This window comes from Clinocottus analis, unplaced genomic scaffold (assembly GCF_023055335.1).
Source record: "Clinocottus analis isolate CAN_PGR_092001 unplaced genomic scaffold, fCliAna1.0.p SCAF_4, whole genome shotgun sequence".
Lineage (NCBI taxonomy): Eukaryota > Metazoa > Chordata > Actinopteri > Perciformes > Cottidae > Clinocottus > Clinocottus analis.
In genome coordinates, this window is record NW_027176153.1 from 21,641,742 (window position 1) to 21,657,386 (window position 15,645).

The following is a 15,645-nucleotide window of genomic DNA, read 5'->3' on the forward strand; positions in this document are numbered from 1 at the left end:
GTCTTTGCAACAACCTCTGGAAGCCATCCACCACACTGTGTTTTATTAAAGGACTCAGAAGTTCATTCAGTGAGAGATTCAAGACGACAAAGTGTTCGACTGAGGAGGTCTTTTGTCCCGGCAGCAGTTTGATTTTTAAAAAAAAACACCTTTAATTGTGGTTTTTATATTTAAATTTAGCATCTTTTCATGTCTGTTATGTGTCCACTTCTTGTCTTGTTTTATACGGCATTTTCTGGTGTTTGAGTCTGTTGTTGTCTGTGGTGACAACTGAGTTTCCCCACTGGGGATTAATAAAGTTATCTATCTATCTATCTATCTATCTATCTATCTATCTATCTATCTATCTATCTATCTATCTATCTATCTATCTATCTATCTATCTATCTATCTATCTATCTATCTATCTATCTATCTATCTATCTATCTATCTATCTATCTATCTATCCATCTATCTATCTAAACATGTCAACACAAGAAGCGAATGTTGAAGGCTGGAAAAAAGTAACATCTCTTGTGGCACAATTATATAATCAAAGAGTTGGAATTCATTACTTTTATTACCAAAGAGTGTTTATTATTCAAATAGATATTCCACCACCAAAAAAAAAAGAGAAGCAAAACCCTCCCCATAGCTCATCCTTTCACACGACGATCCTCCCCGTGACCTTTCTCGTCCTTGCCTCCGCGCTACCGGCTCGGCCGGGTGACGGCGGTGTGAACTTGCGTCGTAGTGTACAAATCACAAAAACGTGTGATAAATCCCGACCGCACTGATTTAACAACTTCCCCTCTTGAAACCTGCCACGGCCGAGGTCGCAGGGTCACCGGTGGTGGCGGGGGGAGGATTTAGAGCGACCCGGGCCAGGGGGCACCCCTACACGTCAGGTGGAGATCTATGACACCTTTTCGACGTTTAGACGCACACACAACATGTATGCACGATCAACATGTATGTACTAAATATGTGGGATCTCAGTCACTTGTCACAGTGGAGCTACAAGTGGTTCTCTTTTTGTGTTGTCGACACTGGATGTGTGCCAAATGTGACTTTTAATAAGGCCAAGAAAAGAAAAAAATATATATATTGTGAATATTTATAAGACTCACGGAACAGCACGATTTATATAAACAGGAAAATGTATTAATGTAAAAGATAATTACAGGGCCAATCATTTAGATAAGTGCTATATATTAATTAGCGCTCTGTAGTTACAAATTTATTCTGTTTTTATCCATTTTATTTGATTGTAAATTGAATATCTTTGGGCTTTGAACTGTTGGATGCACGAAATTAAGCAATTGAAAAATGACGGGTTTGTGGAAAATAGAAACAGGCTTTTTAATTATAGACTGAACAATAATTGGCAAACTAACTGTAAGCGTTTGCACATATTACAAACATGATTATTTGAGGGGAAAAAATTGCTGGAATGGAGAATTTACTATCATGATGACTTCACCGCCCCCGTTACTGTTTAACCACACAGCAGAATGTAAACTAAACAGAACCAAACAGATGATATCTGCACTTCTTTCTGATGCCTCCGCTGATATTACGTGTGATATAACAGAAACAGAAGCAATACTTCTCACTCAATAATCAAATTAACTGCCGTGAGGCTGTAATTAATCAAACAAGTGAAGTGACACAAGTGTTTCCTGTTGATATTGAATCAAACAGGTAATTTCTGTTTCACTGGAAAACGTTCCACTGCTGCTGCTTTTGGAAACTACCAATTGATTTAATTTCCTGCCTAAATGTCTCACTTCCATTTATCCCAGCAAGAGAGCAACGTATATACGTTGAGCTCCAGCGGTGAATACACAACGTACATAATGTAACATTCAAATGAGCGCGCTCACAAGTGCACAGAAACGCAAACCAAACCCAGATACATCCAGCCAATTTCACGAGTACGGATCTAATTCTAGATTTCACCCTAATCAAAAAAGATGTAATTAATTAATCAGATAATTCACTGCCACGCATGGCAGGATGCACATCTGTGCAGCGGTAATGGGGAGGGAGAGGGAGAGAGAGAGAGAGAGAGAGAGAGAGAGAGAGAGAGAGAGAGAGAGAGAGAGAGAGAGAGAGAGAGAGAGAGAGAGACAAGCTGAGCAGTGCAGCACTTGTACTTTCCCCCCAAAGCGCGCTCGTCAAACAGTGCTGGAATCCAGTGCGGCTTTTTAAAAAAAAAAAAAGAAAAAGAAAAAGGGGTCCAGCACTCGCAGACGCTCAGATGACCCCCCCTGTACTGTACGTGCGCTCTCAGCATGCGAGTACAGTGCGGTGTGACCGAGCGGACGGACGCGTTTGAGGCTGTTTGAGGTAACAGAGATGACATGCGGGAAGGCAGCGCCGGTACAAGGCAAACATAAACTGTGCCACTTCATCTGAAAACAATGGGGGACAGGACACTGAGTGTGCTCTCATCCACATCTCCATTGTCTGCCCTCCTCTTTTACTCCTCCTCCGAGCATGGAGCATAAGCGGGGTGAAAGAGGGGAGGGGAGAGGATGGGGGGGGGAAGTGGAAGAGGGGAGCAGCAGTGGGGGCAGTGGGGGTCTGCCTGTGTTCTTTCTCCTCTGTCTGTGTGCGAATGCACAGACGGTTCAGTAGTAATTTGATGTGTGTCCCCGGGGACATTTGATGGATTAAAGCTAAGCAGCTCCATTTCGCAGCACCACCTGATCTTCCACTGCCTGTGCCCCATATAAAGGCTGGCGTGATTGCTGATCTCAGCTAGTCTGACAGTCTCTCTCTCTCTCTCTCCCTCCTCTCTCTGTCTGTCTCCATCTCTTCTCTTCCTCACTGGTCCCTTAAGCCTGCCGCATCACAGGAGCTATCCAGTGCTGAACAGGATCGCTTTTTATTTTTTATTTTTTTATTTTTCCGGGGGGAAGCTGGGGGAGCCAGAGAGTATCACACAGCATTGCCCGTCAGCCTCGTTCTCCACCGGTTTCCATTTTCTTTCTTATCTTATGTTTTTGGCCGTTGTTCTCCACATTAACCGCAAAGGATTTACCGTCAAAGCCAGATCTGCTCGTGCGCTTCCTCAGAGGGTCTTTTTTTTTTACATTTTTTTTTTTTCTCATGCGTTTTTCTCAGCTCTGTGTTTTTACCCATTGAAACATGCCACGCTCATTTTTGGTGAAGAAGATCAAGCTTGATGATTTCACTTCATCCAATGTGGCCAATCATCATCATCACCACCTGGACGACTCGTTCACTTTTGCACGCTCCCTCACGGACTCGGTGACCAGCCTCGGGGTTCGTCTCAGCGAGAATGGTGAGTTTAACATGCCTCCAGTCTGCCCCGCTCCGGTTAAAGATGTGCTAGCGTTCCTGCCTGTAGACAGCGCCGGTGCTGATCTCAGCCCGCCTGACATTTCCACACTTAAGCACAGATGGCATTCTCTTTTGTTTTTGTGTGTCGGCGTGAGCTGTTCTCTCGCTTTCAGCCAACAACATGCTCGTGGTGTGTAAATTAAATGTGAGATGTTACACGCGGCAGCCAGCTGATTTTTTTTTTTTTTTTTTTGCATCAATATCCTAAATAATCCTCTTCAGTGGCACCCCACCCCCATCACCCTGCTCCCAGACTTTTGTTTTTTGACTCCAGTGAAGGACAGACACAATTCAGGTCACAGCCACGGATTAGCTTATGTAAATAGGGAACAAAACGTGTGTATAATCGGGAGACGCTCCAGTTACGTATTTGTATGACTGCACCAACCCTGTAGTGGCTGAACACACTTACAGGCTGAATATATATCTGGTCATCATGTGGACTAAAAAATTCATGAATATGAGAGTTGAGTATCGGATGATACATTTGTCCTTAGCTGTTATTGTCCTTGAGTTCCCATCACGGTCCGATCCTCCCTTGCCCCCCTCGCCCCATCCAAATGGAGCATGCACAGTTTCCCCACCCCCATCGCTCCACTACATCTTTCTCTTCCTTCCGGGCATTTAAAAAACTAGCAGGGGTTAGAGTTTCAGCCATGCAGGCCTATCGCCGCCACAAGAGACATCAACACACTGTACAGTACAGCCAGGAGGGAGGCGGGGAGCCGGGCTGATGGGATAGCAAAGGGAAGGAAGGAAAAGAAGAAGAAAAAAAGGAGACAAAAGTGCTTGGGGCAGCAATGAGGCTGATCACGTGACAAGAGGTTGTACAGTAAACATGAAGAAAGTCACACAGCGGCACCGCGGTCGACACACGGACCGGCCCACACGGTCGGCTCCAGTCGGAGCTGAGAGGCGACCTTCACTTTAACGCTCTGCTTTTAGCTCGCCGCTTCCATTTTGTGGCCACGTTTAAAGGGCCATATGTGTGTCTTTGTTGTGATTTGTTAGGACGTGTTCCCAGAGAGAGAGAGAGAGAGAGAGAGAGAGAGAGAGAGAGAGAGAGAGAGAGAGAGAGAGAGAGAGAGAGAGAGAGAGTGAGAGAGGCTTCACAGTGCACAGCTAAATGCTGTGATGATGCCCACCTGTTATTCAACCGTGTCAATAACAAGGTTCAGTGAATGTTGGGTTGGATCAGGATTAGTGGAATTAAACATGTCTGGGCTGGTTTGTGAAGTATGATAGTTTGATGATTTGGAAATAACTAACTGGGTAAAAACTACAGAATTAAGAAATTCAAATGTTTTTAAAATCGGTTTTATGTTCTGTATTCATTTACATGGCATATTTAGTAACTTGTAGTACATGCTATTTAGGTTTCCTTTCTGCACAATCTCCCGTTATGATTAAATAATACTTGTATGTAATTATTGTCACTCTCTATTGTTCCTGAATCTATTGTTCAACAGCATGAAAAATAAGGGTTGTATTAAAAAAAAAAAGAAGAAGCAAAGAACGATAAGGCACTACGCTGGTGTTGACAAAAGGCATTTAATTTGAACAAAAGAATCTTTTCGTGCTGAGTCCCCCGAAAAAAAAAGAGGAAAAAAAAGAAGGAGAAGGAAAATAAAAGAATTCACAGCGTGGCTGAAACACCTAACATCAGCACTTCTGCCGTGCCAGGAGATTTACTTTCCCCCCATTGTGGAGACATTTGACTTGAGTGTCTGTCGAACAACAAAGAGGGGTGGCTGAGAGGGTCCATTAATTACATGCTTACTTTGCATGAGCGAAGCGAGCCTATGAGCTGTAAAGGCTGATACGGCGCGGGTCCTAAATGATGAGCTCCGCGTCTGACCTTGGGTAATTGAAATATAGTAAACAACTCTGCTTACATGTTTTGTTGCACACAAATACGAAAAATCAGGGCCATGTTGTCGTGCACAGTGCAAAGGCCCTTCAGCTACATGGATTGCAGTCTCATTGTGTGACTGTAAAACAGGTGGATTTACAGCGAGGGATCATTGTTGAAGCTGCAGCATCTGTACATTTCACTCAAATTGCACGAATTTAGCACAAAAGCAGATAAATCTTCGCGCTCACGCCGTCCGCGTGGTTTAAAAAAAAACAACCAGTGAACCCATGCAGTGCAGCATGATAATGAACGCGCAGACCCCGGTGTTTCCCTGTCACTGGGTGTCACGGTCATGTCTCTGACAGAGTGGGTGTGTGAACAGAAACCCTTAGGAATGGAGGACGCGGCGGTGAGAGAGCACTTCAGCTGATTTCTTAATGGCCTGTTTCTTGAAGGCCCCTCAGTGGGCTCTCCGCTGCTGCAGACAGGTGACCCCTCTTCACAAACACAACGTGCCTCACATCATCAGGCTGTAAATAAACTACGGTGTGCCGCAGGTACTTGATCTGTTCCTCGCACTATTTCTATCTTCTCTAACAGCTGCACTGTTTTACATATGATCGCCTATTGATCGGTTCAAAACTTTGAATTTCATTAAAAAGCAGTCAATACCTCATTTCCACTGCTTGCTGCACACAGTGCTTAGGAATGGGTTTTTTTTCTCTAACTCTCTCTCTCTCTCTCTCGGCAGTTATGCACTATTTCTCTCAAGAAAAAAAGGTTTCACAACCTTTTACATTTTCACTCATGTGTTCAACTGATAGAATATCAACCCTGGAGGTAAATGCATTTAGTATTAATTCAGCTCTTAAGAGTCATAGCGTAAGAATGGATTGAATTCTGTTTGGATGCATTTAGCTGCCAGCGAGCCTTTTAGCTCCTCCTGGCACTGGGCTGCTTCGGAGGGGGAAAATGGAAAGACATGAATGATGCCAACAAAATATATCTCTCTGAAATCATGCTCTGTACAATTGAAATCACTCAGGGGGGCTTTGTGCTTTGCTGCATCATGCTTCAAGAAGTAGCATGAAATCCTACAGGGTGTAAGCAGCAGGACGTAATTAGTTCTTCTGGTCCAAAACTAAAAAAGAAATATGTGTGTGTAACACAAAACAAGCTAATTAATACATAAACAATCAAATCAAAGATGCGACCTGTTATTTTTGGGAGGTTTGTATTTATTTTTTTTGAACACTAATAGAAAAAAAAACCTGGGGAAAAGATATTTATTATGGTTTGGAGTTAAAAGATGAGCATTTATTAAGCAAACATGGAGACAGGCCACAGCCAAAGAGGACTGATTGACCGTAAATCACGACAGGAGAGCGAGTGAATGAGACTATTTAAAGGAGGCTTTAACATACATCTTCCTACAGGAGACTTCTTTGATGAGCTATTATCCAGCGCTCATCTTCCCTGTAAAATTACAACCTTCCTAAACGCAGTTAAGTGCGTCACGTTTTCCTGCATCACTGCACTATTGTGTGCGACCTGTGAGTTCTGGAAGAAGAAAAAAAAAAATGCAATTAGCTCCGTGCTGCCACTCACTCGTTCACCATTTCACGAAGGGCAATCATCCAACGTGATAATCGTGTAATCACCAGCATGTCATTGTGTCCTTATCCATCACAACCCCTGGCCAACTGTGTTTGCGTGTGTCTCTCACTCAGGCTACATCCAGGATTACATCACGCCATCTGTATACCAGGGGGAGAAGAAGATGGAGCACAAGCTGGCTTCGCCGGTGTCGGACCCCCTCTACACCCAGGTGAGCGGCGGAGAGGAGTACTGTGACCCCGACCTGAAGCAGCCCGACAGCCCCCAGTCCGGCATGACAGCCAGCGGCTTCTACAGTGGTGAATCGGAGGCCCTGGCCGAGGGTTACACCATGGATGCCTTCTTCATCTCCGACGGCCGCTCGAGGCGGAAGGGGGACAGCGAGAGTCGCGAAGGGGGCTCGAGGAGCAGCAGCGCCAACGGCGGGGCTCAGGAGAGGGGAGCCGGCACGGCCCGCCACTCCTGCAACGAGTGCGGCAAGACGTACGCCACGTCCTCCAACCTCAGCAGACACAAGCAGACGCACCGCAGCCTGGACAGCAAGATGGCCCGCAAGTGTCCCACCTGTAATAAAGTGTACGTGTCCATGCCAGCGCTGGCCATGCACATCCTCACCCACGACCTCAAGCACAAGTGCAACGTGTGCAGCAAGGCCTTCAGCCGGCCGTGGCTCCTCCAAGGTCACATGCGCTCACACACGGGGGAAAAGCCCTTTGCCTGCGCACACTGTGGCAAAGCCTTTGCTGACCGTTCAAACCTCCGCGCCCACATGCAAACACACTCTGCCTTCAAGCACTACAGATGCAAGCGCTGCAATAAGACCTTCGCTCTCAAGTCCTACCTGAACAAGCACTATGAGTCAGCTTGCTTCAAGGGCTCTGCGGACGAAGATGACTCTGGATCAGAAAACTAACCACGAGGAAAGAAGCTAAATCTTTTTGAACCCCTGTTGTAGGTTCACAACCAATAACCCTGTTCACTCTGCCCTCCATGCCTTTTTTCTTCCCTTTTTTTAGAAAGCAATATTTTCACTGAGATTACGTGAAGAAGCTGAAATATGGCAAAGACAATTTCAAAAAGATGCTGGATTTTTTTCCCTGCACAGTAGCTAATCGTCCACAGAAACATACAATCAAACAACCTTCCCCCAAATAGAGACAGTAGATGATAGTTGTACACAATTAAGCAACATGTGCTCGCACGGACGTGGGTTCATGGAAACACACATACACACAGACATGTATGCAAATAGACACTTGCACGCACGCACACACGCGCACGCACACACACACACACACACACACACAGACACATGTACACACGTGTGCACACACACATACACAATTATATATGAGGCCTGGCATGTGAATTTTTATCAATGATTATAATGATATTGATATCAATAGTAATAATATTTAGATTCCTGATATTTTATAGCAAATAGTAATGAGAAAATGAAAAAAAAACATAAAAAAGGACTAACAGTGTTCTTTTGTTTTTTAGAGACAAAATGACCTCTTGTATTTTTATGCTGCTTTTTATTTGCTAAGAATTGAATTCTTTTGCAACTGCCAACATGAACTTTTTATGAAAATGTGAACTATGACAGTATTTGCAAAAAAAAGGGAGATCATTTTAAAAGGTAAAAAGACAAACCCCCTTTTTTCCACACCAATGTTTCAATTCAACGGATGTTATTTTTCTATTTGATTTTTCTAAATTTATTTTTTTGTGCTTATTATCCCTTGTCGATCTAAAGCATCTTTGTAACTGTGGGTATTTAACAAAAAAAAAAGAAGAAAGAGAAAAAGAAGGCCAATTTAAATAAGCTATACACGATCATAGGTCATTCAATTCAATTCTGCAAGAGCAGTGATTTTAAAACATTAAACCGGCCTGTTGAACAGGTTATCACACATCAAAATTCATAGTCTCACCCTGATGTACAGACTTGGACAAAAAAAAAAACACACTGGGAGCCAGACCAAATGATCTATTGTTATAAGTGCCATGTGCGGTCGACTTGTCTATAGCAATGAAAACTCTCGTTGTTCTTCCTCCACCATGGTGGCTTGCATAAACTCTGCTGCCTTTATGGTGCATCGTCCAGTCTTAAAGAGCAATCTTCACCCATTGTTTGAGGTGCTCCCCCTCCGCCAGTGTTACCTCAGAGTGAAGGTATGAACTCACACACCCTCAGTTACAAAGTGACAGTCAAATGATTCTGTTTGTCTGTTTTATATGTCGCTCAAAGCTCTGCCCACGGTTTAGATGCATACCATCTATTTATCATGTAAATACTTTATTTAACTACCTATTTATCTATTTATTTATTTATTCACCTTATTTTTGTGTATTTATTGAAGACTTGCTTATTTGTTATTTATCATGTATTTATTTATTGTTTATAATTTAAAAAATGAACATCCATTGACCTTGTAAGATGCTGCTGATCTTCAAAGAAAATGTTTATATGCATGAAAACTGTAGAGAGTCCACGGGACTTAGTTTTTTAAAGAGGAACAATGTACAGTACCAGTGTTAGGAGACTTCAAACGAATGAATGCAGAATTAACTTTTGTTTTCGTGGCAATAACTTTACTGACACAGCAACTGACATGTATAACAATCACAGCTGTCCTGTTTTCAGTCGATTTAGGGCAATAAAAATAAACGATGAAAACGAAACACTAAAATACTCTCCATCTTGCTGTTTTCCAAAAGTCCACTGCATCCTTTTGAGTCGAGAGTTCTGGCCCCTTTCGTCCTTCAATCTCAGGCAATAAATAAAATCCCAGAAAATGGCCGATAGTGATGCTGACGGTGTAGACATCGCCATGAAGAAATACCACTATCTTTTCTATAATAAGGTCGATGTAATCTAGTTACAACACGGTTTCAACAGTGCAAAAGCAATAATAACAGTGATGCAGTAACGACGAGCAACATTAAATCCTTCATACAGCGAGTCCAAAATTGCTACAGGTGTCAATGCAGCGAGAAAAGGCTCTAATAAAATCATTATTTCAACTGTCTCTTGTATCAAATAGCAACCAGGTAAAAACAAATCTCTTCTGGCAGCTGAAAGGCAGGTGTGATTTGACTGAAATGCGAGAAGGTTACACAACAGGATTAATAAAGCATTAAATTAAAAAAAGGTACAACTGCTCTCAAATTATTCTGTGCAGCTAAAAACAGCAAAGCAAGTCTCTGAGGTTCCACCGTAGAGACTGGATGGAAGTATAGGCCTCTTAACCAGCACTAATGGAAATGATCTTGTCTTGGTAGAGAAAGTTTTTAGATTGTTGTAATAAAACGACGCGCTGATGCACTTCCAACTCCCCCATCATTTGTACACCCCCCCCTCCCGCTCCCCACCACCACCACCCCCCCGACCGGCTGTCCCCATCCCGTCCCAACTGCATCCAAACAGACGCACCGAGGATGAGATGTGCTGAAGTGGGATTGGCGGAGGGTGGTGGAGTGTGGGAGGATAACAGGTGTTTGCAGACAGACTGCAGATAGGGAGCGTAATTGAGTCGGTGAGCGACCTCCAAGGGGAAGGTCAAGCACCAGCAGGCAAATGCGCTGTCAGCTATTTGCATATTTCAAATGGATGACACGATCGCAGTAATGCTGAGCTCGCCCTAAAAAAAAAACTAAAAAAAACACAAAAAACTGAGGAGAAAAGAGGAGTTTCTGCTCCGTTTGTCCGCCCTCTCATCCCCGTTTCCCCATCATCCTGTCAATGGCCGCCTAAGTGCTCCAGCTGAATCACTGCATGAGAGCATCCAAACCACCTGTCTCCTGATTAACTTGCAGAACAAACAGTTTGGCATGTTACTGTATTATTAAACTCATGAATCACTACTTCCTATAGATCCTTTTTTTTAATATGTTATATTTTTTACTGTGGGACAGAGATATAATGCATCTCCGAAACCTGGGGACTGTGTTTTAATGAGGCAGATAAAAGCATTGAGATCATTAAAAACATCAATTGGAAATGTTCTGTGGGCTTCTAAAACTGGCAGCATTACAGATCGTCCTCAGAGAAAATATTAATTTCAGAAAAGGGAGGCACAATTTGATTCTTCTAAAACTTCCGAATTTAGATAGGGAAACATTGTTCCTCTTTGATGCTTTTTGTAAATATATTTGTAAATATATCACAGCAATAATATGACAATGCATGTAGACATTTAATTGCTCTTTTTCTATTCATGTTGTCTTATTATTTTTTTTATTAAAAAGAAAAGACAAATACAGGTACCAATTGCAGTATGGGTGGCCATGTGAATCAGGGAGTGTCTTGATCAAAAAGCTATCTGTTGTAAGTTACAGACAAAAAACTTCAAAACTCTGTGTATTCTGAAAGATTTGATCATGTTCTGTATGATTTTTCTGTTATGTTCTCTTTTATTTATGTGCCCGGCTTGGCTGCGCAATGAAAAAGTGCCAAAAAGTATGATTTCCATGACAAAAGCCTTCAACATATGGTTGGCTGCTTGAAACCTTCCATATGGTCCTCAAAGAAGAAAAAACTGATTAAGATTTTCCACTCTCTCTCTCTCTCTCTCTCTCTCTCTCTCTCTCTCTCTCTCTCTCTCTCTCTCTCTCTCTCTCTCTCTCTCTCTCTCTCTCTCTCTCTCTCTCTCTCTCTCTCTCTCTCTCTCTCTCTCTCTCTCTCCTTCTCTCTCTCTCTGTCCCAGCTGAGTATGAAGAAACTTAAGCCATGATTGCTGAGGGGTGTTTTGATTTATCTTGTTCTGCTACAATTATTAATAATGACAACAATAGCAACAATAACGTTAATAAAAAACAAATAGCACAATGAACCTACAAGTCCGCTCCTGTTTCTTTGTAAAATGTCAACCGTGATTTCATTATAAAGGGTTTTTTACATGTTTATCACTGGACACACACACACACACACACACACACACACACACACACACACACACACACACACACACACACACACACACACACACACACACACACAGAAGTGTCTTTGCATATTATATATTTAACTAACTATTTTACTATTTAGCTAGCAGCTATCTAGCTAGCTAGCTGCCAGCGAGATGGATCGGTGACACCCACCCACGACACACACACCGACACACACACACACACACAGATAGAAGTGTCTTTGCATGCTATCTATTTAACTATTTAGCTATTTAGCTAGCTAAATAGCTAGCTAGCTAGCTACATAGATAGATAGATAGATAGATAGATAGATAGATAGATAGATAGATAGATAGATAGATAGATAGATAGATAGACAGGTGACACCTGCCAGAACACACACACAGACACAGACATACACACAGACACACACCCTCTCTCTATACACATTTGTAAATCCTTTTCTCATAATATATGTGTATAATATAAAAATGGTGAATCTGGAATCTGTCTGAAATAGCCATTTGTCAACATTAACACAGTGAGTAAATAGAGTTATGGCTATATTGTGCCATCAGCTGTACCCTCCTCTGTCAATGTTTGATGAATTTTACGAGCTTCACTGTCAAGTGACTAACTTTTAATTGAACTGCCACGAGGCAACAAAAAAACCAACCAACATCCTTTGTTTTCCGTGGCGGCTGAGAGAGCAGGAACGGTCAGAGGACCTGACAACACCAATACGGCTTTGAATGAGAGTTGCTGAGATGTCGGCGTTATCAAAAGCAGAGGCATCTGTTCCACCACTATTAAGCCCTTCCTGGTCATTAAATTTTAATGGAACATTGATTTTATGCTGAGACTACTCTTTCTGAGTGACTCAAAAAGCCAGAGAAAAATATGGAACAAAATAAAAATGAATCATGACAGCGGACAGGGATTATTATTCTGGGGCTTTTCTTGATTGGTTTCCAGGGAATATACAACATTTGAATTCAATCGCTTGTGTCCTTCAGTGTCCTCCAGCAGCACAGCAGCAGCATAATGAGACAGCAGGCAGAGCAGAGCAGGGACTCAGAAACGAGACACTTTGCTGCAGCCGCATCTCTTTAGTGTGGGAAAGCACTGATTGCCATTGTTGCCGTGATGTACTTCTCTGCTTAGTTATGTCATTGAAGATAAACTAACTACACTGTCCTATCTGTATTCACATGTTGCATTTCACAAAGTCAAATGACAAGTTTACCCAACCAAGTGTTGATTCTTTGTATACGTGCAGAGACAACAGCTCACAACAGGATGTTGCAGACCCCTACACATCAACATTCATGTGTGCTACTCATTCACACTTTACCCCGGCAGATGTTGTCCCTTATCAGATTTTATGATGAAAGTAAGTAACTGATGTCATTACATGGCAATGGACTGTAAAATGGGGACCCATGCAATCCAATTACATCACCCGTGGGTGAGCTGTGTGTATAACAACAGCGGCTCTGAGTGATCAGCGCTGCGAGGAGGGAAAGGAGACGTGTGGCCTTTCATACGCCTGAAACACTCTGCAGCACGACGGCAGCCTCCCCATCGCCACACACAGACTCTCAGAGCATATCAAGTAAATTATTGAAAACAACCTGCAAAATTGAGCGCGCAACACTCTCACTTCAAAGATATTGACCTAAGATCAGCAGCATCTTCTGAGCGGCTGTCTGAGAGAAAACATAACTGCCTTCTGATGTGGGGAAGGGTTAGCACAAGGTTACTGAACACATCTACGTATAGCAGCAAGTATACAACTACTAAACAACACAAACTGTTGAAACAAACAATGTGGAATCATGCTATTTATAGAAACAACTGTATTCTTTCTTTTACGTCCGAACTGCTACACTGCACAGAGAAATGATGTGTATTGCTGGGATGGCAGGCAAAAGAAGAAATATGGAGAAACAACTATATTTGTAGGGTGAAATTGAAAGAAATGGATTAAAGTTGCAACTGGTGTCTTTCAGTTGCTCACACGTGGCACGCAAGCAACATGTCGTTTTGGAGTTAAACTAATTTGTCAATTATTATGAATAATTTATGAAAGAATAATGAATCATTATGATGATTTACGACTTGAATCGCTTGTAATGCAAGAATACTAAAATGTCTTTGTTTACAGCTTCTAAAATGAGAATATTTGGCGTTTTCTTTCCTTTTGTGATAGTGAACTTTGGACAGAAGGATGGCAAAGAGCATTTGTTAGCGATATTCTGAAAGATCAATCAATCAACCGAGAAAATAATCTGTGGATTTGTTAGTTGCAGCGTCAGAGTATTTATACAAATTCTGATCTCTTAAACCTGTACAGGGAGATTATCTCAATGATGACAGTCGAGCCGAAACAATTAGTTGATGACTTGATTAGTCGATCAACAGATAATTAATCTGCAACAATATTAATAGTAAATGAATCATTTAGGTAGTTTGCTGAAGCAATAACACCTAATATGTGCTGGTTAATGCCTCTAGTAATTATTTTGATATTTTATAGAGTAGAAAATTAATCGGGCCACTTAAAAAAAACTCCAGTTTTAGAATAAAGTATATTATAAATGGGTTTCATTTTCCATTTCACTTTCTGTATTGAATTAAGCATTTAAGCTTGTGTCTCTCAATTGCTCACAGGTGGCACAGTAAACAAGATGTCATCTTTGTAATGATATAAACCAATATTATTTAATTCAACACTTCTTGAACTGGTGCCGGACTGCGCTGTGACCCTTCTCATGCGTCTGGCGCCATCTGTTGGCGGATCACTAACTGTCAGCGTTGACGATCCGACAACAACAACAAGCTTCATTTGTTGATGATGGTGCCATTGATTCAACTGGATAATTTAACTGAGCGATATCTCCCACAATACATTTTAATATCTCCTCGTTATTACTAATCGTGCACGCACACTGACCAAAGTCACTCAACAAGAGGTTAGCAAAACCATTGGGTTCAACCACACAGGGCCAACCAACTGTAACTGCTCCTTTAAGAGCTAACAGTTTGTCTTTTCACATTCTGCATCACAGGAGAGATGCTCATTAAAAGCGCCTCCATTCCTCACTGTTTCATCAAGTGAGACTGCCAAGCTCTTTAACTCAGTGTTCTTGATGTTTGTGCTGTTTGTGTAAAACCCATCTGTTTCCTCGTCTCTCTGTTGGCAGAGGGTCCACCTCATCCGTATGCTTCTCTTTTTGAAGTCATGTCAAAATCGCATTTTTATGCATCTAAGATATCCAACTTGTCATCAGCACTCAAGCAAAAGTCAAGGAGGGTACTCTTTAAATAGCTCATTTTTCTCTTCATATACAATACATTCAGAAACAAGGATAGCAAGAGGAATTACAGATGTGATATTTATCATTTGTTTCAGACATCAATAAGATCATTTTAACTATGCTTTTGTGGCTTTCTGCTGATATTCAACCTGGAAAAACATTTCTTCTGCCTTTGCTTTTAGGGTAAAGTTAATGATCTGAGATACAAATGAAAAGACAAACTACAGCTTAATTTACATCAAAATAACCTCACTCAAAAGAACCAGTTATCTCTGTGGGTGGAAGGAAGATCATTAAAATAAAAAAATAAAAAAACCTTCTGGGCAGCTGCACTAGAAGGAGATGCAGAAAATGATTTCATAGGTTGAGGCAGCGAGAGCCACCGGTGAATAATCAACATCAGTGAAGAAATCAGCCACACATTCAGCCGCAAACACAACATCCGCTGCTGCTAAACCGTGTCAAGATTTCAGAAACATTCATCTATCACAAAGCTATAGTTTGAAGACTAAAAATCTCCGTCAGAATGATTACCACTTTAAAAGCATGTCAACGTGTAAAAAAAAAAGAAAAGAAAAAGAAAAAAA

The 15,645-nt window shown here is 41.9% G+C and overlaps 1 protein-coding gene across 1 annotated transcript; it reads left to right on the top strand.

Annotated features, from left to right (window-relative positions):
* The first annotated feature begins 2,658 nt into the window (after window positions 1-2,658).
* On the top strand, window positions 2,659-11,657 carry scrt2 (scratch family zinc finger 2). The gene is made up of 2 exons (XM_068598356.1): window positions 2,659-3,293; window positions 6,938-11,657. Exons 1-2 carry the CDS (start codon window positions 3,137-3,139, stop codon window positions 7,735-7,737), a joined length of 957 nt encoding a protein of 318 aa, XP_068454457.1. The 5' UTR covers window positions 2,659-3,136; the 3' UTR covers window positions 7,738-11,657.
* Window positions 11,658-15,645: the final 3,988 nt, after the last annotated feature.

Coding starts and splice junctions, on each gene's coding strand:
- scrt2 (XM_068598356.1), top strand. CDS start 3,137: ATGCCACGCTCATTTTTGGTGAAGAAGATCAAGCTTGATGATTTCACT. Junction 3,294..6,937: donor GGTTCGTCTCAGCGAGAATG/GTGAGTTTAACA, acceptor TCTCTCACTCAG/GCTACATCCAGGATTACATC.